Below are 25,339 nucleotides of genomic sequence, written 5' to 3'. Positions count from 1 at the left end.
ATGTAAGGCTCAATGGTCTATAATTATCCAGACTATCCCTACTACCCTTTTTGAACAAGGGGACAACATTCGCATCCCTCCAATCCTCCGGTACCATTCCCATGGACCATGAGGACATAACGATCCTAGTCAGAGGCTCAGCAATCTATTTCCTCACCTCGGATGCAGAACTGGGAAGTGGCAGAAAGTTCAACACAGATGAAGAAGTCAAATTTGAACACAGAATATAATATTAATGGTAAGACTCTTGGCAGTGTGGAGGGTCAGAGAGATCTTGGGGTCCATGTCCATACGACACTCAAAGCTGCTCTGGAGATTGGCAGTGTTGTTAGGAAGGCATCTGGTGTGATGGCCTTCATCAACCATGGGATTGAGTTCAAGAGCTGTGAGGTGATGTTGAAGCTACATTTCTCCTAACCTGTACATAAGTAATTGTACCCCAACACGGCAGGGCTGTGGACTTAGTTGGACCCCACTTGGGAGTCCTGTGTTCAGTTCTGGTGGCCTCACTACAGGAAGGATGTGGATACTATAGAGAGTGTAGAGTAGATTTACAAGGATGTTGCTCTTGGATTGGAGAGCATGCCTTATGAGAATAGATTGAGTGCAGGCCTTTCCTCCTTGGAGCGACGGAGGATGAGAGGTGACCTGATAGAGGTGTATAAGATGATGAGAGGCTTTGACCATGTGGATAACCAGAGGCATTTTCCCAGGCTTGAAGTGACGAACAAGAGGGGACGTAGTTTTAAGCTGCTTGGAAGTCGGTACCGAGGGAATGTCAGGGGTAAGTTTCTTACACAGAGAGTGGTGGGTGAATGGAATGCACTGCCTGCAGCGATGGTGGAGGTGGAAAGAATAGGATATTTTAAGAGACTCTTAGATAGGTTCATGGAGCTTAGAAACATAGAGGGATATACGATCAGGAAATCCTAGGCAGTCTCTAGAGTAGGTTACATGGTCGGTACAACATTGTGGGCTGAAGAGCCTGTAATGTGCTGTAGATTTCTGTGTTCTGTGTCAAAGACAGGCAGAGGGATTAGTTTAAATGGACAGGAGGACAGCATGGAAAGGTTGGGCCGAAGGGCCTGTGTTAGTGCCGTAAGGGAGGGGTTCTGTCCCAACCATCGACTCTATTCCCCTCAACAGATGCTGCCTGACTTGACAACGTTCTTGAAAAGTTGCATTCAGTTCCGCTTAGCATTCTGTGCAAAGGATGTTTTGTGCTGGAAGAGTGCAGAGGAGATTCATCATGATTGACGGGGCTTGTGTTCATAAGTCCATAAGGCATAGGAACAGAATTAGGCCATTCAGCCCATTGAGTCAGCCACCTTTCCATCATGGCTGATCCCAGATCACACTCAATTCCAGATATCTGACCTCCCGCCATATCCTTTGATGCCCTGACCGATCAGGAAACGATCAACTTCCGCCTTGAATATACCCACACACTCGGCCTCCACCACAGTCTGTGGCAGAGCATTCCACAGATTCAATACACCTTGGCTAATAAAAAAAATAAGCTGCTTACCTCTGTTTGAAAAGGTGGCCCCTCAGCTTTGTGGCTGTGCCCCACCACAGGAAATACCTTCTCCACATCCACCTTATCCAGTCCTTTCAACATTCGGTAGGTTTCAATGAGATGCCCCGCATTTTTCTGAGTTCTAGTGAGCACAGGGTCAAACCTGCCAAGTGCTCCTTGTATTTTAACCCCTTCATTCCCGAAAACATCTTTCTGAACCTCCTCTGGACTCTCTCCAATGACAACACATCCTGTCTGAGATGTGGGGTCCAACACTGTTGACAATACTCCAAGTGTGGCCTGACTCGTGTCTTATAAAGCCTCAGCATTATCTCTTTGCTGTTATATTCATGGGGCGAGATTGGACTGTGTTGATCTACAGGGGGATCTTGGAATCCGAGTTCATAACTCCCAGATAGTGGTTCCATTGTCAGACAGTTATGTTGCAGTTGTATAAATCTCTAGTTTAACCACATCTGGAGAATTGCATTTGAATACAGGAATAAGGCTGAGGTTTTGGATGGTGAGTGGAAGAGGCTTCACAGGATGCTGCCTGGATAGAGTGAGACCGGACAATCTCGGGTAATTTTCTCCAGAGTGGCAGAGGCTGAGGGAGGTCTGACAGACGTTTACAGGAATGTGAGAGTCACAGACAGAGTGGACAGCCGAGATTTTTTCTCTGAGGAGGAAATGTCCAATGCCAGTGGGCATGAACTTCAGGAGAAAGGGGGAACACACTCTCATTGGTCCTTTTTGCACTATTGAAGTATTTTGTAATTTAGTGTAATTTTGTCTTTCCTCTGCATAGCTGCTGTTGGAAAAAAAACAATTAGAAAAGACAATGATGTTAAAAACTTGACTCAGAATGTTTAAAGGAGATTTGCCTTTCAAGTTTTGTTTTTCATTCCCATCGTGGTGGCTGTCTGGAGTGAATTTCAGGGGTGGTGGTAGAGGCAGATGTGATAGAAGCTATTAGATACCACATGAATGTGAGGCGAATGGAGGGATGTGTTCCTTGTGTAGGCAGAAGGGATTGGTTTAGTAAGGCGTGACGTGACCAGTTCAATTGGTTCAGAACAACACAGTGAGCAGAAGGGCCTGTTCAAGGACAAGTACAGCAAGCAGAGCAGGTAAACTGGATAAAGTGATCCCAGTCAGAGAACAGACTGTGACGTCAGTGGATATATGCCGGCATCACAGTTCTCTCACCAAAGATGCTGCACTGCTGGATAAAATGAAGTTTGTGATGTTTATAACCAATGTGGTGAATTGTACTGCTCAGACATCTCATCCTACTGAGGAAATTAAAATTATTGTGAAAGCTGCAGAAAGGTATCTTGGTGTAACTGGTGTTATGTGGGAAGCTGTAAATGAAGTTTTGTTGGGTGGGGTATCTGTATCGCAGTCTACGTGTGAACGTACATAATAGTATTAAAATATATCAAGGAAAAGCAACAAATCTGATTTATAATGGTCGAGACTTTAAGAAATTTATTTCTGATTTTCAGATTCTTCCGATGTTATATCTGTTCAGGAAACCTGCACATTTTAAGTTTTTTATTCCTGTGCAGGAATATATTGTCGTTTGGCTTGACAGGTTAGTTGGTAGAGGGGTGATGTTGCCAGTTTTATAAGGAAAGGGGCAGGGTATAGAGTTGTGAATGGGAATAAAATGTGTGACGCACTTGTAGTAGAAATTCTTGATTCAACAGGTATGTGTGTTGCTTCTTGTGTGAAAATATTAACTTTTTGAATCGTGTTTGGAGGTTTGGCCATCCACTTTCCTCATGGAAAATGGTTGTTGTAATAGTGTCCATTCTAAAACCTGCAGCTCCCCGTCTGATCCTCCTTGTTATTGGCCAATATCATGAACGTCTCTTTTATGAAAACATGTGGAATGTGTGGTAATCGAGAGTTTGCATTATATTTTTGATAAAAGAGTTGATCTCACGTTTTATCAGTCGGGAATTCGGAAAACTTTCGAATCAGTTTTGGGTTTGGAAGATCATATTAGGAAACACAGTTAAATAAAGATCAACACTTACAAACAAGCTGGAGGAACTCAGCAGGTCAGGCAGCGTCTGTGGAAACGAGCAGTCAACGTTTCGGGCTGAAACCGTTCATCCGGACTGAAGAAGGAGGGGGCAGGGCCCCTACAAAGAAGGTGGGTGAGGGTAGGAAGAAGAAGGCTGGTAGGTGGCAGGTGAAAAACCAATCAGAGGAAAGATCGAGGGGTGGGGGAGGGGAAGCACGGAGGGGATAGGCAGGAAAGGTGAAGAAGGAATGTAAGGGGAAAGCACTATGGGTAGTAGAAGAAGGCAGAATCATGAGAGAGGTGATAGGCAGCTGGAAGAGGAGGCAGAGTGAAAGTGGGATGGGGGAAGGGAGGGGGAGGGAACTACCGGAAGTTGGAGAATTCGATGTTCATACCAAGGGGCTGGAATCTACCCAGACGGTATATGAGGTGTTGCTCCTCCAACCAGGGTTTAGCCTCATCATGGCAGTAGAGGAGGCCGTGTATGGACATATCCGAATGGGAATGTGAAGGAGAGTTGAAGTGGGGTGACAACCGGGAGATCCTGTCTGTTGTGGCGGACGGAGCGGAGGTGCTCGACGAAGCGGTCCCCCAATCTGCGTCGGGTCTCGCCGATGTAGAGGAGGCCGCACCGGGAGCACCAGGTGCAATAGATGACCCCAACAGACTCACAAGTGAAGTGTTGCCTCACCTGGAAGGACTGTCTGGGGCCCTGAATGGTGGTAAGAGAGGAGCTGTAGGGACAGGTGTAGCACTTACGCTTGCAGGGATAAGTACCCGGTGGGAGATCTGTGGGGAGGGACGTGTGGACCAGGCAGTCGCGGAGGGAACGATCCCTGCGAAAAGCAGAGAGGGGTGCAGAGGGAAAGATGTGCTTAGTGGTGGGGTCCTGTTGAAGGTGGCGGAGGACAATATGCTGGATCCGGAGGCTGGTGGGGTGGTAGGTGAGGACGAGGGGAACACGGTCCCTGTTGTGGTGACGGGAGGATGGGGTGAGGGCCGGAATGCATCCGGTGCTCCCGGTGTGGCCATCCACACCGCAATGCCATTAGCCCAGGTATCAGTGTAGATGTGGATTGGTCCGGTGGTGTTTTGGAGGGGGAGGGTTACTGCTGCCAGCTCGGCAAGTTGACTGGAACCCCCCTCCCTCTCTGTGGTTAAATTTTGCCCGTGGCGGGATGAAGTGCTGCCGCTGTCCACAATGCTTTCCCCCTTTCCAGCGGCTGGAGCCGTCTGTGAACCAGGCGTGCAGTTTGTCGTCGGGATGGAGGGAATCGAAGGGTTGACCCCAACACGCTGAGGAGGGTTGTACCTTGGGGATGTCCGGGGCAGGGTTCTGGGACTGGGGGAAAGCCATGACTTGTTCATGGAGGCGGCTGACCCCTTCAGGACCGGGTTCAGCCCGCTCCGCAATGTAGCTTCCACTGGACAATGGAGGACAACCCTCTCTGTGGGAGGAATTAGGGGACTTGACCCACCGCATTATGGGGAGATGGGGGCGGAGGACGACAGGGTCGGGGCCTGTTTGGTGTTCTGTGTCGATGAACGCCAGGTAACAGGCTAGTAGCTGGCGCTCGAAGGGGCTGTAGCGCGCTATGCGGCGGGACTGCCTGGGAGGATGGTGTGCTGGGCACCTGTATCGACAAGTGCCATCCACCTCTGCGTGTTTCCCTTTCCCCAGTGTACTACGACAGGTATATGTGGCCTCAGGTCCCCCGGGCGGGAGAGGGCGAGAGAGCAAATGCACCGGGGGCCCTGGCCTTCATCCTGTGAGGTGGGGGGAGAAGGTCTGCCACCCCTGCGGTGAGGCGCCTTGGTGGCTGAGGTGGGACATTTCCTGTCTCAGGAAATCTCTGAGTTCTGTCCTCAGGCAATTTCAGGTAAGGGAGGTGCAGAGGGTGGGTTGGTGCGGGAATGGTCTTGCTGGGCGGGGCGGGGCGATCTGGGTGGTCTTGTTGTAGCTAGATTTGACCCTGTAATGCAGAGAACGAAGTGAGATTGGGGAGAAAGACGGGGGAAAGGAAAGAAGGGGGAGTGGGGCCTGGGAGAGAGATTAGGGAGAGAGGGCAATAGAAGAGAGAAGGGAGTGTGTGGTCCGGGAGAGAGACGGGGAGTGGATATGAAGAGATGGGGTAGTAAAAGAGAAATGGGAGTGTGGGGGGGGGGGGGGGGAGAGAGAGAGAGAGAGAGAGGAGGGAGAGAGAGAGAGAGAGAGAGAGAGAGAGAGAGAGAGAGAGAGAGAGAGAGAGAGAGAGAGAAGGGGGAGTGGGGATTGAAAGAGGGAGAAGACAGAGTGGGGATACGAAGAGAGATAAAGAAGAATAGGGAATAGGTGAAGAGTAAGGAACAGTGTGTTGTGGAAGAGGGATTCCGGAGAAAGGGGAGTACAACAGTGTCACTCCACTCTTCAGGAAGCGAGAGAGGCAGAGGGAAGGAAACCGAAGGCCAGCTGGTCTGACCTCAGTGTTTGGGAAGATGTTGGATTCGATTATTAAGGATGATGTCTCAGGGCACTTTGGGCAAATGATAAAAAGGGCCGGAGTCAGCATAGTTTCCTGAGAAATCTGTTGAAATTCATTGAAGAAATAACAAGCGGGATAGACAAAGGACAATCGGTTGATGTTGTGTACTTTGAATTTCAGGCCTTTGAAAAGGTGGCAGACATGAGGCTGTTTAACAAGCTACGAGCCCATGATATTACAGAAAGAGTCCAGCACAGATAAAGCAGTGGCTGATTGACAGGAGGCAGAACGTGTGAATAAATGGAGCGTTTTCTGTCTGGCTGCAGATGTCCAATGGCATTCCACAGGGGTCTGTGATGGGACCGATTATTCTCTGCTGTATGGCGATGACTTGGATGATGTATTTGATGGCTTTGTTGCAAAGTCTGCAGAGGACATGAACAGAGATGGAGGGAAAGGTAGTTCTGAGGACGTAGAGAGGCCACAGAAGGAGCTGGACAGATTAGGATTGGAAACGGCAGATGGAATACAGAGCATTCATTTCATGAGGACTAAAAGGTAAAAGCAAGGACGAAATGCTGGAACATTAAAAAGCTCTGGTGAGGCCTCACTTGTAGTATTTTGAGCAGGTTTGAGCTCCTTGTCTTAGAAAGGATGTGCTGAATCTCCAGGGGGTTCAGAGGAGGTGCACGAAAATGGTTCCAGTATTGAATAGGTTGTCATATCACCATTGATGTCTCTGGGCCAGAATTCAGAAAAATAAGGGGTGAACTCGTTGAAGGAGGAGCCTTGATAGAGTGGATGTGGGCAGGATTTTTCCTGTGATTGGTGGGTCTAAGACCGGATGAACCATAACAGAGGGCATCCTGTTAGAACGGAAATGAGGAGGAATTTCTTAAACCAGAGTGGAGAATCTTTGGGATTCTTTGCCACAGGCAGCGGTGGAGGCCGAGTCTCTCTGTACATTTACTACAGAAGGTCATATATTACTGATTGTTCAGGGTGTGAAAGGATACGGTGAGAAGACAGGAGATTGGATCTGGGACGAAATTGGATCAACCAGGTGATATGGTGATATGTTAAAGCAGAGTCAATGGGGCCGAATGTCCTAATCTGCTCCTGCACCTCATGGTCTTATGGACTATCTGCCTTTTGAACACTTCTGTCTCTTTGGGATGTGTATAACCTGCGCTTTCTGAATTGCTTCCCGAAATTCCACCCAGTCTTGCTTTGACATTATCGGTGCCAAACGTCTTTTCCAATCACTTTTGGCCAGCTCCTCTCTCACGCCTCTGCAGTTTCCTTCATTCCACTGCAACACTGCATCTACGTTGTGCTTCCCCTTCTCAAACTGCAAATTCAATCCCAGTTCATTGCATCACACCCTACCCAGAATAGCAGATCCCTTAGTGCAGTGGTCCCCAGCCACCGGGCCGCGAGGGAACGATATGATTTGGCGATAGTGGGTTTAACCACGAGCTGCTCTCTGAAGCCACCTCGCAGGCATTCTAGAAATTCTCCCTCGGGGCATCCAGCACCATCCGGGTTTTCCCAATCTATTTGTGTACTGAAATCCCACATGACTATTGTAACGTTGACCTGCTGACTTGCATTTTCTATCTCCCGTTGTAGTTTGTAGACTACATCCTTACTACTGTTTGGGGGTCTGCACATACCTTCCACCAGGGTTTTCTTTGCACTTGCAGTTCCTTAGCTCTACCCACAACGACTCAGCACCTTCCGACCCTATGCCAGCTCTTTCTGATGGTTTGATTTTATTATGTTTACCAACAGGGCCACGCTTTCAGTGATGCCCACAACCTCATGTATGCCAGTCTGTAGCTCTTCCTCCACGTCTGTCTGTACAATGCGCGCATTCAAATGTAATACCTTCAGTCCTGTGTTCAGCCTTTTAGATTCTGTGCGTCTTTTCCATTGCAACTCATCCTGTCGACTGCCAGGTTGCCCTATCAGCAGCCTCTCATTGCCAGCAGTCTCACAACATACTGTCTCTGTCTACAAACCAACTACCTCATCCTCGACGGTAGCACATCGGTTCCCAAACCCCTTACCTAACTCACAAAATTTCTTTTCAGGGCCTGCTGACATTTTCTACCTGTCATTGGTACCAATATTTACCAACAAGTCTGGTTGCTCGGCCTCCCCCTTTAGAATGCCAGGGACCTGATCGGAGTCATCCCTGTCCCTGGCACCTGGACACATCTCACCATCCGGGTGACTCTATCGCCACCACAGAACCGCTGGTCGTTGGTTGACAACAGGAGGAACTCTAACCCTGTTACGGCGGAGGGAGGATCGGGTGAGAGTTAATGTTCTGGAAATGGAGGGGTTGCCTCATGGATGAGAGGGAATGAAAGGTTGGAGAGGCTTCAGTTAGATAGATAGATAGATAGATAGATAGATAGATAGATAGATAGATAGATAGATAGATACTTTATTCATCCCCATGGGGAAATTCAACTTTTTTCCAATGTCCCATACACTTGTTGTAGCAAAACTAATTACATACAATACTTAACTCAGTAAAAAATATGATATGCATCTAAATCACTATCTCAAAAAGCATTAATAATAGCTTTTAAAAAGTTCTTAAGTCCTGGCGGTAGAATTGTAAAGCCTAATGGCATTGGGGAGTATTGACCTCTTCATCCTCTCTGAGGAGCATTGCATCGATAGTAACCTGTCGCTGAAACTGCTTCTCTGTCTCTGGATGGTGCTATGTAGAGGATGTTGAGAGTTATCCATAATTGACCGTAGCCTACTCATCGCCCTTCGCTCAGCTACCGATGTTAAACTCTCCAGTACTTTGCCCACGGCAGAGCCCGCCTTCCTTACCAGCTTATTAAGACGTGAGGCGTCCCTCTTCTTAATGCTTCCTCCCCAACACGCCACCACAAAGAAGAGGGCGCTCTCCACAACTGACCTATAGAACATCTTCAGCATCTCACTACAGATATTGAATGACGCCAACCTTCTAAGGAAGTACAGTCGACTTTCCTCTGTAGCGATGGGGGCTGAGGGGAGACCAGAGGCAGACTGAGGCTGAGTAGAGATCTGAGAGAAGAGAACCGACATCATTTGTTCACCAGGTGAATATCTCAATTACCAGAGGACGTGTTTTCAAGGTGAGTGTGGGACAGTTCAAAGATGATGTTTACCTGTGCCCCGGTACTCCACTCTGTTCCACAGTCCTCTCTCTCTCTCCCTCTCTCTCTCTCACTCCCCCTTAACTCTCTTATCTCTCCGTCTCTCTCTCTCACTCTCTCTATACATATACAATTCCTCAATTTCCCTCTCATCTTTTCCTCATCCGTACTCTTTTACACCCTCCCACACTTTCCTCCAAACATTCTTCCCTACACAGTCACTAACCTGCATCTTTCCCTTATTGTCGCTTACTCTGTTTATGCCTAACTTTTCGCTTGCCTCTCGTTTTCTCCCCAATACCCCCTTTCCTGTAGCTTGCTGTCTCCGCCACCCACCCGTCCAGACCAGCACCCCTCCCCCACCCCGCACTGTGATGACGGTTTTACACACTCAGTGGATTACAGATGCTGTATAATTTCTCGTCGGTTGGAAGGATTCAATGTTCTCTTAGAAGATAAAGGCTTGTGGTTTCTGGGAGTGGCCTGTTAGTTTCCGTTTAGTGTGCTACAGAATAGGCGGTGGAGGAGTGTGGAGAAGGGGGGAGAGGGAGGGTAAGTGAGGAGGTAAGAGAGGGGAAAGGAGAGGGGTAGAGAGAAGTGGAAGAGAGAGAGAGAGAGACAGAGAGAGAAAGAGAGTGACAGGCAGAGAGAATGAGAGAGGGGGGAGAGAGAGAGAAGAGGAAAGGAGAGGTGAGCGTAAATTGGGACATTTGCTTTCAATGAATCAAGGTACAGTGATAACTTTTGATTCACATCCCGTCCATAAAGATCAATTCATCACCTCGAGACTGGGAGTGCGGGGTTGCGAAATGTGAGGGACAATTAATTAAATGAACGAATCATACAGACCAATTAATCACAACACTGCATTAGGGAGATTGTGAAGTTAGTGGTCCATCTCTCAGGAAGTCAGAATGTTCGACGTGTGTGGGGTCTTTGATAATGTGGACTGTTTTATTGAGGCAGAGAGATGTGTAAACAGTGTCCACAGTTTCCATGATGTACTGAACTTGTTCACAGCTCTCTGCAGTGTTTCCGGTGGTGGCCAGTGCTGTTGCCGTGACAACACGACTAGTCTCCGCACAGGATGTGTTCTGTAAAAATAGAACAGGCTGACTTCCTGTTGTCAGTAACCAGCTCTATTGTGTTGGTGAAATGGAGGGGTTGGGGAAGAGGTAGACTAAGGGATGATGAGATGTGGGGAGAAGTAAGTGTGTAGAAGGAGGAGAGATAGAACAGATAAAGAACTCGGGGGAAGTTGAGAAGCAGGAGTTACTGGGAAGATGGAGAAACAAGACTAAATGGAACCAGACAGGAGAGGAATTTCACTCTCACCCTCTCCATCTCCCTCTCCCTATCCGTCCCCCTCTCTCACTCCCCCTCCTCTCTCCCTCTCTCTCCCCCTCTCTGTCTCCCTCTCATGCTCTCTCCATCACTCTCTCTGCCTCTCTCTCACTCTCTCTCTCTCTCTGTCTGTCTGTCTCTCACTCTCTCCACACCCTCTCTCTTCCCCTCTCTGTCTGTCTCCCTCTCTCTCTCTCACTCCCTCCCTCTCCCTCTCCCTCTCTCTGTCTCTCTCCCTCTCTCTCTCACTCTCTCTTTCTCTCTGTCTGTCTCTCCCTGTCTCTCTCTGTCCCTCTGTCGCTCACACTCTCCCCACCCTCTCTGTGTGTCTCTCTCTCTTTCTCTCTGTCTCTGTCTCTTTCTCTCTCTCCATCTCTCCCTCTGTCTCTCTCTCTCCCTCTGTCTGCCTCTCTCTCTGTCTCCCTCTCTCTCTCTGTAACCCCCCTCACTCTTCCCCACCCTCTGTCTCTCTCCCTCTCTGTTCCTCTCTCTCTGCCTGTCTCTCTCCATCTCTCCCTCTCTGTCTGTCCCTCTCTCTGTTCTTCACTCTCCCTCTCTCTGTCTGTCTGTCTCTCTCCCTCTCCCTGTCTCACTCTCTCCCCACCCTCTCTGTCTCCCTCTCTTTCTGTCCTTCTGTCTCTCTCCCTCTGTCTCTCTGTCTCTCTCTCACTCTCTGTTCCTCTCTCTCTGTCTCTAACTCTGTTCCTCTGTTTCTCTCCCTCTCCCACTCTCTCTGTCTCTCACTCCCTCTCCCCCCTCTCTCTCTCCCTCTGTCTCTGTCCCTCCTTCTCTCTGTCTCTCTCTCTCACTCTGTTCCTCTCTCTCTGTCTCTAACTCTGTTCCTCTCTCTGTTTCTCTCCCTCTCTCTCTCCCTCTCTGTTCCTCTCTCACTCTCTGCTCCTCTCTCTCCCTCTCTGTCTGTCTCTCTCTCCCTCTCCGTCTCACTCTCTCCCCACCCTTTCTGTCTCTCTTTCTGCCTGTCTCTCTGTCTCTTTCCCTCCCTCCCTCTCTTTCTGTCTCTCTGTCTCTCTCCCTCTATCTCTGTCTCTCACTCTCCCTCTCTCTACCACATTTCCTCTCTCTCTCCCTCTCTCTGTCTCACTCTTTCTGTCTCTCTCCCTTTCTCTCTCTCCCCCTCTCTGTCTCTCTCTCCCTCTCCCTCTCACTCTCTCCCCAACCTCTCTCTCTGCCTGTCTCTGTCTCTCTCCTTCTGTCTCTCTGTATCTCGCTCTCCCTCTCTCTCTGTTCCTCTCTCTCTCTCTGCCTGTCTCGCTGTCTCTCACTCTCTCTCTGTCTCTCTCCCTCTCAGTCTCCCTCTCTTTCTCTATGCCTGTCTCTCTCTTTCTGTCTCTCTGACTCTCTCTCTCTCTCTCTCTCCCTCTCTCCACCCTCTCTCTCTCCCTCTCTCTCTCTCACTCTCTGTTCCTCTCTCCCCCTCTCCCTCTATCTCTCTCCCTGTCTCTCTCTCTCCCTCTCTCTCTCAATCTCTCCCCACCCTCTCTCTCTGTCTCTTCTCCTCTCTCTGTTCCTCTCTCTCTGCCTGTCTCTCACTCTCTCTCTTGCCCTCCCTCTCTCTGTCTCTCTCACTCCCTCTCTTTCTCTCACTCTCTCTTCTTCTCTCTGTCCCCCTCTCTCAATTCTCTCTGTCTCCCTCTCCCTCTCTCTCAATCTCTCACTCCCTCTCCCTCTGTCTTCATCGGTCTCTCCCTCTCTCTCCCTCTCCTTCTCACTCTCTTCCTCTCTCACTCTCTCTCTGTCTCTCTGTTCCTCTCTTTCTCCCTCTCTCTCTGTCTCTCCCTCTCTCTCTCTCCCTCTCTCTCTCTCCCTCTCTCCTTCTCTCTCTTCCTCTCTCTCTGTCTCTCTCCCACTGTTCCTCTCTCGCTGCCTCTCCCCCCTCTCTCTCTCTGTCTCTCTCTCTGTCTCTCACTCTCTCCCCACGCGCTCTCTCTGTCTCTCACCCTCTCTATCTCTCTCCCTCTCTCTGTCTCCCTCTCTTTCTCTGTCTCTGTCTCTCTCTCTCTCTCTCGCTCTCTCCTACTCTCCCCACCCTCGCTCTCTCTGCGTCTCTCCTTCTCTCTCTCTGTATCTTGCTCTCCCTCTCTCTCTGTCTCTCTCCCTCTCTGTTCCTCTCTCTCCGTCTCTCTCCCTCTCTCTCTCTCCTTCTCTCTCTCTGTCTCTCTCTCCCACTTTTCCTCCCTCTCTGCCTCTCTCCCCCTCTGTCTCTCTCTTTCTGTCTCACTCCCTTCCTCTCTCTCCCCCCTCTCTCTCTCCCTCTCTGTCTCTCTCCCTCTCCCTCCTTCTCTCTCTCTTCCTCTCTCCCTCTGTCTCTCCCACGTTTCCTCTCTGCCTCTTTCCCCCCTCACTCTGTCTCTCTCTTTCTGTCTCTCTCTCACTCTCTTTCTCTCTCTCTCCCCCTCTCTGTCTCTCCCTCTCTCTGTTCCTCTCTCTCTGCCTTTCTCTCTGTCTCTCTCACTCTCTCTCTTGCTTTCCCTCTCTGTCTCTCACTCACTCCCTGTTCCTCTCTCACTCTCTGTTCCGCTCTCTCTGTCTCTCTCCCTCGCTCTCTGTCTCTCCCTCTGTCACGCTCTCTCCATCACTCTCTCTGCCTCTCTCTCACTCACTCACTCTCTCTCTTTCTCTCTCTCTGTCTGTCTCTCACTCTCGCCACACCCTCTCTCTCTGCCTGTCTCCTTCTCTCTCTCTGTTTCTCGCTCTCCCTCTCTCTCCATCTCTCCCTCTGTCTCTCTCTCTCACTCTGTTCATCTCTCTCCCTCTCTCTCTGTTTCTCTCTCTCTGTCTCTCTCTCTCCCACTGTTCCTCTCTCACTCTCTCCCCACCCTCTCTCTCTCTTGCTGCCTCTCTCTCTCTCTCCCCACCCTCTCTCTGTCTGTCTCTGCCCCTCTCTCTCTCTTTCTCTCTCTGTCACTCTCTTTCTCTCTGTCTCTGTCTCTCTCTCACTCTCTGTTCCTCTCACTCCCTCTCCCTCTCTCTCTCTCTTTCTGTCTCTCACTCTCTCCCCACTCTCTCTCTGTCTATCACCCTCTCTGTCTCTCTCCCTCTCTCTGTCTCCCTCTCTTTCTCTGTCTCTGTCTCTCTCTCTCTCTCTCACACTCTCCCCACCCTCTCTCTCTGCCTGTCTCTCCTTCTCTCTCTCTGTATCTCGCTCTCCTTCTCTCTGTCTCTATCCCTCTCTCTCCATCTCTCTCCCTGTCTCTCTCCCACTCTCTCTCCCTCTCCCTCTCCCTCTCTCTCACTCTCTCCCCACCTTCTCTCTCTGTCTCCCTCCCTCTCTCTCTGTTCCTCTCTCTGCCTGCCTCTGTCTCTCTCACTCTCTCTTGCCCTCCCTCTCTGTCTGTCTCTCACTCACTCCCTGATCCTCTCTCACTCTCTGTCCCTCTCTCTCTCAGTCTCTCTCTCTGTTCATCTCTCTCACTCTCTCCCCACCCTCTCTCTCTCTACGTGTCTCTCTGTCTCTCTCCTTCTCTCTCTGTGTATCTCGCTCTCCCTCTCTCTGTCTCTCTCCCTCTCTCTCTGTTCCTCGCTCTCTGCCTGTTTCTCTGTCTCTCTCACTCTCTCTCTCTTGCTCTCCCACTCTCTCTGTCTCTCTCACTCCCTGTTCCCCTCTCTCTCATTCTGTTCCTCTCTCTCTGTCTCTCTCCCTCTCTCTGTCTCTCCCACTCTCCTTCTCCCTCTCCCTCTCTCCTTCTCTCTCTCTGCCACTCTCTCTGTCTCACTCTCTCTCCAACACCCTCTCTGTCTCTCTCCCTCTCTCCGCCCCCCTCTCTCTCTCTCACTCCCTGTTCCTCTCTCTCTCAATCTCTGTTCCTCTCTCTCTGTCTCTCCCTCTCTCTCCTCTCTCTTCCTCTATCTGTCTCTCTCTCCCTCTTTTCCTCTCTCTCTCCCTCTCTCTGTCTCTCTCTCACTCTGTCTCACTCCCTTTCTCTCTCTCCCCCTCTCTCTCTCCCTCTCTGTGTCTCTCCCTCTCCCTCTCTCCCCACCCTCTCTGTCTCTGCTGTCTCTCCCTCTCTCTCTTTCTCTCTGTATCTCGCTCTCCCTCTCTCTCCCTCCTTCTCTCTCTCTTCCTCTCTCCCTCTGCCTCTCTCTCCCACGTTTCCTCTCTGCCTCTCTTCCCCCTCTCTGTGTGTCTCTCTCTCACTCTCTTTCTGTCTCACTCCCTTTCTCTCTCTCTCCCCCTCTCTGTCTCTCCCTCTCTCTCTTTCTCTCTCTGCCTGTCTCTCTCCTTCTCTCTCTCTCTATGTATCTCACTCTCCCTGTCTCTCTCCCTCTCTCTCTGCCTGTCTCTCTGTCTCTCTCACTCTCTCTCTTGCTTTCCCTCTCTGTCTGTCTCTCTCACTCCCTGTTCCTCTCTCACTCTCTGTTCCGCTCTCTCTGTCTCTCTCCCTCGCTCTCTGTCTCTCCCTCTCTCTCTTCCTCTCTCCCTCTCTCTCACGCTCTCTCCATCACTCTCTCTGCCTCTCTCTCACTCACTCACTCTCTCTTTCTCTCTCTCTATCTGTCTCTCACTCTCTCCACACCCTCTCTTCCCCTCTCTGTCTGTCTCCCTCTCTCCCTCTCTCTCAATCTCTCACTCCCTCTCTCTCTTTCTCTCTGTCTGTCTCTCCCTGTCTCTCTCTCTGTCCCTCTCTCGCTCACTCTCTCTCCCCACCCTCTCTCTCTGTCTCTCTCCCTCTCTTTCTCTGTCTCTGTCTCTCTCTCTCTTTCCCTCCCCATCTCTCCCTCTGTCTGTCTCTCTCACTCTCTGTTTCTCTCTCTCTCCTTCTGTCTCTGTCTCTCTCCCTCTCACTCTCTCCCCACCCTCTCTGCCTCTCTCTGTCTCTTTCCCTCTCTCCATCTCGCTCTCTTTCTGTCTCTCTGTCCCTCTCTCTCTGTCTCTCTCCCTCACTCTCTCACCACCCTCTTTCTCTGTCTGTCTCCCTCCCTCTCTCTCTCTGTCTCTCTCTCTCTCTCTCTCTCTCTCTCTCTCTCTCTCAGTGTACTTTGAAGGCACGGATGGAGGGAAGGATATGCAGTCGGGGAGCAAGGTGGAGCTGGGGTCACTGAACGAAGCCAATGCCGATACAATCAATTGCTGACTCGATCTGTTTCACTCCTCCCTCTCCATCTGCGTCTAACACTTTTCCCTCTCTCCTTGGCCGAAGGACAGATGTGACAGTGGTGAAGAGAGAAAGAGAGTGAGGGAGAGAAATGTTCAGAGACAAAAGGTTGAAGAGGGTAAGAGTGGGATGAGCGAGTGGGTGCAGTGATAGAGGGTGAAGAAAGGCCTTGAGGGAAGAAGGAAGATGGAGGGTAAGAACGTGAGCAAAGATAGATGGTGGGGAGGCAGAGAGGGAGAACAATTTTACGTGAAATTTGAGCAAGCGAGAGAAGGAGAGCAGGAGAGCGGGAACAGGGGTGTGATAGAGAGGGAGGGAAGGAGAGAGGGAGAAAGGAAGGAGTGGACCAGCGTGGAGGTGGGAGAGATGGAGAGGGCTGGAGCGGAGGAGAGTGTGGGAGTGATTGCGAGAGTAATACAGGGGAGAGGTTTGTGTGTGTGAGTAAGAGAGAGTGTGATAAAGGGGGAGAGAGAGAGACTGCAATGAACAGTCGGGGTGAGAGAGGGACAGAGGGAGTGAGAGCGCGTGGGAGAGATGGGTAAGAATGGAGGAAGGGAGAGAGGTGCAGGAAATGGGAAAGGAAAGGAACAGAGAGGAGGAGGTGTAACAGAGAACAACACACACAAAATGCTGGAGGAACTCAGCAGGTCAGGCAACCTCTATGGAAAATAATAAAGAGTGGACGTGTCGGACCGAGATCAGCAAGATGAGAGGATTCGATCAGTGGGGAGTGGGAACTGTCCGAGGATGCTGCGGGATTGTTTGTTAGGTTACAGTAAGTGAGAAGTACAATATATAATGAAAAACACAATCCCAAGTCTAAAACAAAGTAAAAGAATTGATGAAGGAACAAGTGATACGAACAATCTACTAAACAAGTGTAAACAGAGCACAGAATCATTGATCTGAGAGAAAGGGGGAGGGGGAGTGGGGGAGACTGGAGAGCGGTGGAGAAAGGGGAAAAGGGAAGGGGAGAGGGAGGGAAGAGAGGGATGAGAGTGAAAGAAAGAGAACGTGGGGAGAGAGGGTTCAAGAGTAGGAGAATGGGGTATACTGGGGAGGAAAGAGTGAAGCAGAGAGTTGGGAGAGAGTGGGAAGTGTGGGGAGAGAGTGTGGAAGAGGGGAGGAGAGTGTGAGAGAGGAGAGAGTTGAGAAAGTTGAGGGAGGGGAGGGAGAGAGAGAAGAGAATGGTAGGGAGTGAAAGCCAGGTTTGTAGGCAAGAGAGTGGGGAGGGGGAGGGACAGAAATGGATGGGTATGGAGTGGGAGGTGCCTCACGTCATCTTGCCCTGATGACAGATGCTGCTTTTCCTTTTGCTAAGGCAGAGGTTGATGGAATTTCCATCGGTCAGGGCATGAAAGGAGACGCGGCGAAGGCAGGAAAATGGGGAGGGGAGGAAAAATGGATTTACCATGATGAAGTGGCAGAGCAGTTTTGATGGGCCAAATGGCCTAATTCTGCTTCTGTCTCTCATGGTCTTATGGTCTAAGAGCAGCCTCTCATTCAATGAGAGCAAGAGCAGTGAATTGGTTATGGAATTTGGAGGAGGAAACAGGAACCCATGAGTCAATCCTCATCGGGGCTCAACGGTGGAGATGTTCAGCAACTTTAAATTCCACAATATTAACATTTCAGAGGATCTGTCCCGAGCCCGGGACACAAGTGTAGTTACAAGAAAGCAGGAACTATCTGTCCTCAGTAGTATGGCCCAGCACATCACGGGTAAAACTCTCCTCACGACTGAGCACATCTCTGCGGAGTGCTGTCGCAGGAAATCAGCATCCATCATCAAGGACCCCCACCTCCCAGGCCATGCTCTCTTCTCAATGCTGCCATCAGGAAGAAGGTGCTTGAGCCTCAGGAGCCTCAACCCCAGGTTCAGGAACAGTTATTACACTCAACCAACAGGTCTTTCTTTCTTTTTACAATACTTTTATTCAGAAGAAAAAAAACATTTAGAGTGTAACACATAGATACATCTCAACATAACTTGTGTACATTCATATATTGTAATAAAATTGATCAAAATGTTATAGCATAACACATAAAGTTATACCACTCTGTAATCAAACATTTAAAGATAGTTCATACATCATAAAATAATTTATATATATATATATATAAAAAGTCAACCCCCTACCAACTACCAAAGAAAAAAACTAATGGATGACAATCGATAATTAGAAAAAAAACGTATTCACTTAAGAAGAGAAGATAAAAAATATACATAAAAGTCTGTGCACTGTTAAACTTTATAAATTGGAAAAGTAATTTAAGAAAGGTCCCCAAATATCATAAAAAAGATTGTTTCGAATTTAAGACTGAGCAGCGGATCTTTTCTAAATTTAAATACGACATAATTTCACGTAGCCATTGAAGATGTGTAGGAGGGGTAGACTCCTTCCATTTAAGCAAGATTGCTCTTCTTGCTAAAAGAGAAGTAAAAACTAAAACCTGTAGGTTAGGGGTATTTAAAGTTATATCTTCATTTGCAATAATACCAAACTAGGCAGTAAGGGGATTTGGGTCAAATTGGACCCTAAAAAGTTGAGGGAAGGTTTGAAATACTTCCCGCCAAAACTTTTCAATTGTAGGGCAAAACCAAAACATATGAATTAAAGAGGCATCAGCAGAGTTGAATTTATTACAAAGTGAAGAAACATTCAGGTAAAAACTGGAGAGCTTCTGTTTAGAAATGTAAGCTCTATGAAGCACTTTAAATTGTAGAAGAGCATAACGAGCACAGAAAGATGATTTATTAACCCGCTTAAGAATTTTATTCCATCTATCATCAGAAATCTGACAATTTAGGTCATCCTCCCAAGCTTTTTTTATTTTATCTAAAAAGTCTTGTCTAGAATTAATCAACAAGTTATAGATACCGGTAGTAGAACCATTAACAAAACGTTTTAAATTTAAACGAGCGTCCAGTAAATTTTTATCAGGACCTATAGGAAAAGTAGCTAATTGGAAACATAGAAATCTCTAATTTGAAGCTATCTGTAAAAATGTGATTTTGGGAGTGCAAATTTATTTGACAATTGGTCAAATGATGCAAGAGAACCTGAGATAAACAAGTCCCAAAAACACTTAATACCTAGTTCATCCCAATTCTTAAAGACTTTGTCAGTTATGGAAGGGATAAAAAAAATAATTAAGGAGAATGGGAGATGATAATGAAAATTCGCTAAACCAAAAAATTTTCTAAAATGAGACCAGATCCTTAAACTTTGCTATTCCCACAACCAATGGACACAATCAACAGCTCTTCATCTCATGTTCTTGATGTTTATTTCTGGGTTATTTATTAGTTTTATTTCTTTTGTATTTGAACTTTGTTGTCTTTTGCACATGGTTGTTCTGTTTGTCCTGTTGGGGGCGATCTTTCATTCATCTTATAATGGTTCTTGAGTTCACTGAATTTACATTATAATCAAATCCCAGGATTATACATGGTGATGTGCCTATACTTTGATAATAAATTTACTTTGCACATTTTAAATTGTACATTTCAATTTGTAAGTAACTCTGAAACGCAAGAGCGGGTTGTGAGCTCAGGCTGCTGGGTAAATTATTTTGTTCTAATCTGAATGGTCGGCCCAACACTGTGACCCGTTTTTCGAGGCACACCAATTACTGGAAATATTCCTGAATTGAACTGGAAAGCCTCAAATACTCTGTCTCTCTGCTCAATCGTGCGAACACACACACACACACACACACACACACACACACACACACACACACACACACACACACACACACACACACACACACACACACACACACACACACACACACACACACACACACACACACACACACACACACACACACACACACACACACACCCTCTGACATGATGTCACATCAACAGTTCAGAGACAGTCTCCGGGGAGAGATTCCTTAGGAGGATGATCTGGGAGGGTTTGGCAGATGTCCAAACCACGGCCCACTTCATCAATCCGCAAGACTAAGATGTCTTCTTGAGCATGTCCATTTGTATGTGTTTGCCCCATATTCCCCTAACCATTTCCTATCTATGTACCTGTACAAATTTATTTTAAAATATTTTATTTATACCTGTTTCTACAGCGCCTGCTGGCAAATTCCATTTACCCACCTCGTTCTCTGTGGGAATGTTACCCTTTAGATCCCTCATAAAATTTCCCTTTAACATTCAATCTGAGCTCTCTGGTTCTGTACCCCCATTTCTCAGAAAATGACTCACTTTATCTGAGCCTCTTATGAATGTATTTACCTCGATAAGGGGTCACCCCTCAACATCCTACACTACAGCTAAATAGCCCAAGCTTCTCTACTTTCTGCTTTTAACCCAAGCCCCCAGTCCTGGTAACATCCTCCTGAAGCCTCCTGTCCAGTGTAATGACATCCTCCCCATGTTCGGGGAACCAGAAATGCAGACAATCCCCCAAGTGTCGTCCATCATTGAAATCAAAAGCCTTACTTCAGTTCATGTGGACAGTGTGGAATAGGCTGATGAATACAGGACTGAAGGTGTTGTATTTGAATGCACCAGTATACGGAATAAGGTAGATGATGTTATAGCACAGGTAGAGATTAGCAGTTACAACGTTGTTGGCATCACTGAGTTGTGGTGGAAAGGAGATCCTAGCTTGAAGCTGAACTTTAAAGGATACACCTTGTATTCAAAGGACAGGCAGGTAGGCGGAGAGGCCGGGGAGGCTCTGTTGGTAAGAAATGAAATGAAATCCTTCGAGAGAGGTGACATAGGATTGGAAGATGGAGAATCATTGCGGGTAGAGTTACGAAAGTGCAAGGGTAAAAAGACCCTGATGGGTCATGAGGGAGGAGCTGACCAAAGTAGATTGGAAGGGGACATGAGCAGGGATGATTGCAGAACAACAGAAACTGGAGTTCCAGGGGCAATTCGGATAGATAAATCCCAATGATGAACAAGTATTAGATAGGGAGGATGAGGTAATCGTGTTTGACAAGGGAAGACAAAGACAGCATAAAAGCGAAAGGGAGGGCAAAAATTAGCCGGATGTTGGAGTATTGAGAAGGTTTTAATAATCAACAGAAAGCAATTACAAAGCCATAAGGAGTGAAAATGAGATCTGAGGGAAAGCTTACCAACAATACTGAAGAGGACACAAAAATTTAAAGAGTAAAAGAGAGGCGAGAGTGGATATTGGGCCCCTAGAAAATGACACCGGAGAGGAGAAATGTGACAAAAGCCATGGCAGAGGTACTTAATTAATATTTTGCATCAGTTCTCACAGTGAGTCAGAAATGTGAGAGTGTCAGGGGACATAAATGAGTGTTTTTGCTGTTACTAAGGAGAAAGTGTGTGGGGCGATTGAAGATCTGAAGGTCCTGGACCAGATGGACTACACCTCAGTGTTTGGAAAGAGTTAGCTGAAGAGAATATGGGGACATTAGTGATGATCTTTCAAGAATCACTAGATCATTCAAGATGACTGGAAATTGCAAAGGTCACTTCACTCTTTAAGAAGGCAGAGCAGCTGGGGAAAGAAAATTATAGGTGAGTTAGTCTGGATGTGGTGTGCTTGGGAAGATGTTGGAGTCCAGTATTAAGAACGAGCTTTTGGGTAAATGGAGGCACATGATAAAATAGGGCAAAGACAGCATGCCTTCCCTTAAGGGGAAATCTTACCTGACAAATCTGTTGGAATTCTTTGAGGAACACAGAGCCAAGATAGACAAGGAATTATTTGGATGACAGAATTGTTGCCTTTGTGGCCAAGCTTGCAGACGATATGAAGATAGGTGAAGGGGCAAGTAGTGCTGCAGAAGCTCGGAATCTGGGGAAGGACAGAGACAGATCAGGAAATGGGCAAATAAGTGATAGATGGATTATCGAGTAGGGAAGTCGTGCATGCTCTTTGGTAGAAGGATTAAAGGCATAGACATTTTTGAAAAGAGATAGAATTCAAAAATCAGAAGAGCAAAGGGACTTGGGTGTCCTTGTGCAGGATTCCCTCAAGGTTACCTTGCAATTTGTGTCAGTGGTAAGATTGGCAAACTCAATGTGAGCATGCATTTCGAGAGGATTAGAATACAAGAGCAAGGATGTAATGCTGAGGTTTTATAAGGCATTGGTCAGACCACACTTGGAGTATTGTGAGCAGTTTTGGGTCCCTTATATCAGAAAGATGTGCTGGCATTGGAGAGGCTCCAGGCAGTTCACAATAATGATTCCGGGAATGAAAGAGTTAACATATGAGGAGTGTTTGATAGTTCTGGGCCTGTACTCACTGGAGTTTAGAAGAATGGCTGATTTATTATCCCCCTCAACCCTATTCTCCATCCACCTCCACAACACTTTTGAGACTCTGACTAATCAAGAAGTTTACTTATTAACTTCTGCTTTAAAAATCAAACAGGAGAAAATCTGCAGATGCTAGTAATCTAAGCTACACAGGTCCTGGTGAAGGTCCCGGCCCGATCTCCGACACCTGTCTGGAGAGAGTTGATGTTGGGAGGATGTTTCCTAAAGTGGGTGGGTCGAGGACCAGAAGGCACAGCCTCCAACTAGAGAATGTCCATTTATAACAGAGATGAGGAGGAATTCCTTTAGCCACAGGCAGCTGTGGAGTCCAAATAATTGAGCATATTTAAAGTGGAGCCACGCACACAAAATGCTGGATGAACTCAGAAGACCAGGAAGCAGATGTGGACGACTATCACCCAGTGTCGCTCACTACTGTGATGAGGTGCTTTGAGGGGTTGTTCATGGTCAATCAACTCCTGTCTGTGTGCAGGTACCCACTGCAATTTGCAAATCGCTACAATCTGTCAACAATTCTCACTGGCTCACACTCGGCCTTAGATCACCAGGATAAAAGCAAAACACAAGTCAGGCTGCTGATTACAGCTCAGCGTCCAACAAAATCAGACCCTCAATTGTAATCAACAAGCTCCAAAACCTGGGCCTCTCTACCTCCTTCTGCAACTGGATCCTCACCAGGAGACCACAGTCTGTGTGGATCAGAAATAACATCTCCTCCTTGCTGACAATCAACACTGGCACACCTCAACGATGCGTGCTCAGCCCACTGCTCTACTCTCTCTACACCACGTCTGTGTGGCTAGGCTCATCTATAAACTTGCCAATGACACAACTATTGTTGCTGGAATTTCAGACGGTGACGAGGAGGAGTACAGGAGTGAGATAGATCAGCAAGTTGAGAGGTGTCACAGCAACAACCTTGCACTCAACATCATGAAGACAAAGGAATTGATTGTGGATTCAGGAAGGGGAAGTCGAGGGAACACACACCAGTCCTCATCGTGGGATCAGAAGTGAAAAGGGTGAGCAGTTTCCATTTCCTGCCTGTCAACATCTCTGAGGAACTATCCTGGGCCCAACATATTGATGCAGTTGCAATGAAGGCACAACATCGGCTATATTTCATTCGGAGATTGAGGGGATTAGGTCTGTCACTAAAGACACTTGCAAATTTCTACAGATGTACTGTGGAGAGCATTCTAACTGGTTGCATCACTGCCTGGTGTGGAGAGGCCACTGCACAGGATCGGAAAATGCTGCAGAAAGTTGTAAACTCAGCCAGCTCCTTCATGGGCACTGGACTCCACAGCATCCAGGACACATTCAAAAGATGATGCCACAAAAGGTGGCATCCATCATTAAGGACCCCCATCACCCAGGACATGCCTTCGTCTCATTGCTACCATCAAGGAGGATGTACAGGGGCCTGGAGACACACTCACCGGTTCAGGAACAGCTTCTTCCCCACCATCAGATTTCTGAATAGACAAAGAACCCATGAACACCCCCTCAGGATTTTTCCTCTCATTTTGCACTATATTTCAAATTTAATTTTATAAATACTTATTGTAATTTATACTGTCTATTACTATGCATTGCCGTCACAAAACAACAAATTTCACCACATATGCCGGTGATATTAAACCTGATTCTGATACACAAACACACACAGCTGGGCTCAGACATACAACACTCCCACATTCCTCCCTTTGTGACACCCTGCTTGCTCCGTGGCCCCCGGTATGAAGCTCAAACTGTTGCAACACCTGCCCTTTAAATTCATGGCTGAGGCTGTGTTGTGTCTGTTCACTGTTTGAGTTCGATATTAAGAGCATTGAATGGGAAGGAAGGTTTGAATAGAAGAATAAAGATCTCCTCTGAAGGTATATGGGGTCCTGGTGAGAGCGTACATGGAACACTGTGCACAGGTCTGGTCTCCCTCCCGGAGTCAGCCTGTGGGATGAAGGGAATGAAGAGAAGGTTTCAGAGATTGATTTGGGGGGGAGGTAGTGTCCTCAGAGAGATTACACTGACTGGGTCTGTCTCAAAATTAGAGAAATAACAAGTGGTCTGACTGAGACAGACAGTCTCACAGGGTATTGACAGGGTGGGGCAGCAATGACATTTTTCCTCACTGGGTGTTGAATAAGGACACAGAATCAGAATCCGATGTCAGCTGACAGGACTCAGAAGAGGAGTGCGGAGAACCTTTGGATTTTTTCCCACAAGTTTTCTAAATTCAAAAGGCATATTGAAGGGCTGAGCGAAGATGGGAACGTTGCAGGAAAGTGACGCTGAGGTCAAAGATCAGCCATGTTCTGAGTGAGGAGCAGAACAGCGCAACGGGCCGAACGGCAGCGCCCGCTCCTGTTTCCTATTTTCCAAAGCACGAATTTACCTTTGCGCCTTGTTCTCCCTTGGCCTTCAGCCTGTCCGATTGCACCGGGGATCCATCGGCAGCCGCTGCGGGTCAGATCCGGGCTCCCAGTAGCAGGAGACAGGACTGGGAGGTAACTCCAGACAACAGGCCCCGATCCACCGCGGGGAAAGACCAGGCACCCTCCGTGCAGCTGAAACATCTCACGGAATCTCCGTCATGGGAAGGATTCACCAGGTCGGTTTTGCAACCTCTACACGAAATTTAGCTTCCAAACTCTGGCCTCTCCCCGAGTCCACTCGCTGAATGCTGAATGGACTCTCCGAACATTCAGCATCCCGCCCACTGACACTCAGCCAATAGGATCAAGACTCCCCCAGCGGTGCCGCTGATTGGCTGTGAGTGTGTCTGAGGACGGCTGCTAACGGGAGCTGGAGATGTCAGTCACAGTGTGTTCGCGGAATCGAAGGAATTTCCCGAAATTCAAACTTCAGGGTAAATTTTATTATCAGAGTACAGATAACTCACCACATACAACCCCGAGAAGCATTTTGCTGCGGACACAGAGAAAATCTACAGAATAGTAACTATAACTGGATCAGTGAAAGATCAGCCAGAGTGCGGTCGACAACAAACTGTGCAAATGCAAACATAAATAAATAGCAATAAACATCAGGAACATGAAATAACCGCAGGGGCTGCCGACGGATCTCCGGAGCTCTCACCGCTCCCCTGTGCATTCTGACAGGCTGAAGACCAGGGCAGAACAAGGCGCAAAGGTAAACTCGTGGTTTAGAAAATATGAAACAGGCTATTAGGCCCATTGCGCCTGTTCTGCCCTTCACTCGGAACATAACACTATAAGACCATAAGACACAGGGGCAGAATTAGGCCATCTGGCCCATCGAGTCTGCTCCGCCGTTCAATCATGACTGATCCTTTTTTTCCCTCCTCACTCGCAGTTCCTGGCCTTCTCCCCGTAACCTTTGATGTCATGTCCAGTCAATAACCTATCAATCTCTG

The 25,339-nt window shown here is 48.0% G+C and overlaps 1 protein-coding gene across 1 annotated transcript; it reads left to right on the top strand.

Moving 5' to 3' along the window:
• Window positions 1-8,441: 8,441 nt before the first annotated feature.
• On the top strand, window positions 8,442-25,112 carry LOC140720262 (uncharacterized). The gene is made up of 4 exons (XM_073035133.1): window positions 8,442-9,162; window positions 10,204-12,745; window positions 24,368-24,449; window positions 25,065-25,112. Exons 2-4 carry the CDS (start codon window positions 10,485-10,487, stop codon window positions 25,110-25,112), a joined length of 2,391 nt encoding a protein of 796 aa, XP_072891234.1. The 5' UTR covers window positions 8,442-9,162; window positions 10,204-10,484.
• The last annotated feature ends 227 nt before the right edge of the window (window positions 25,113-25,339 follow it).

This window comes from Hemitrygon akajei, unplaced genomic scaffold (assembly GCF_048418815.1).
Source record: "Hemitrygon akajei unplaced genomic scaffold, sHemAka1.3 Scf000039, whole genome shotgun sequence".
NCBI lineage: Eukaryota > Metazoa > Chordata > Chondrichthyes > Myliobatiformes > Dasyatidae > Hemitrygon > Hemitrygon akajei.
Note: the sequence above shows the minus strand (reverse complement) of the source record. Positions and strands in the feature narration are given on the sequence as shown.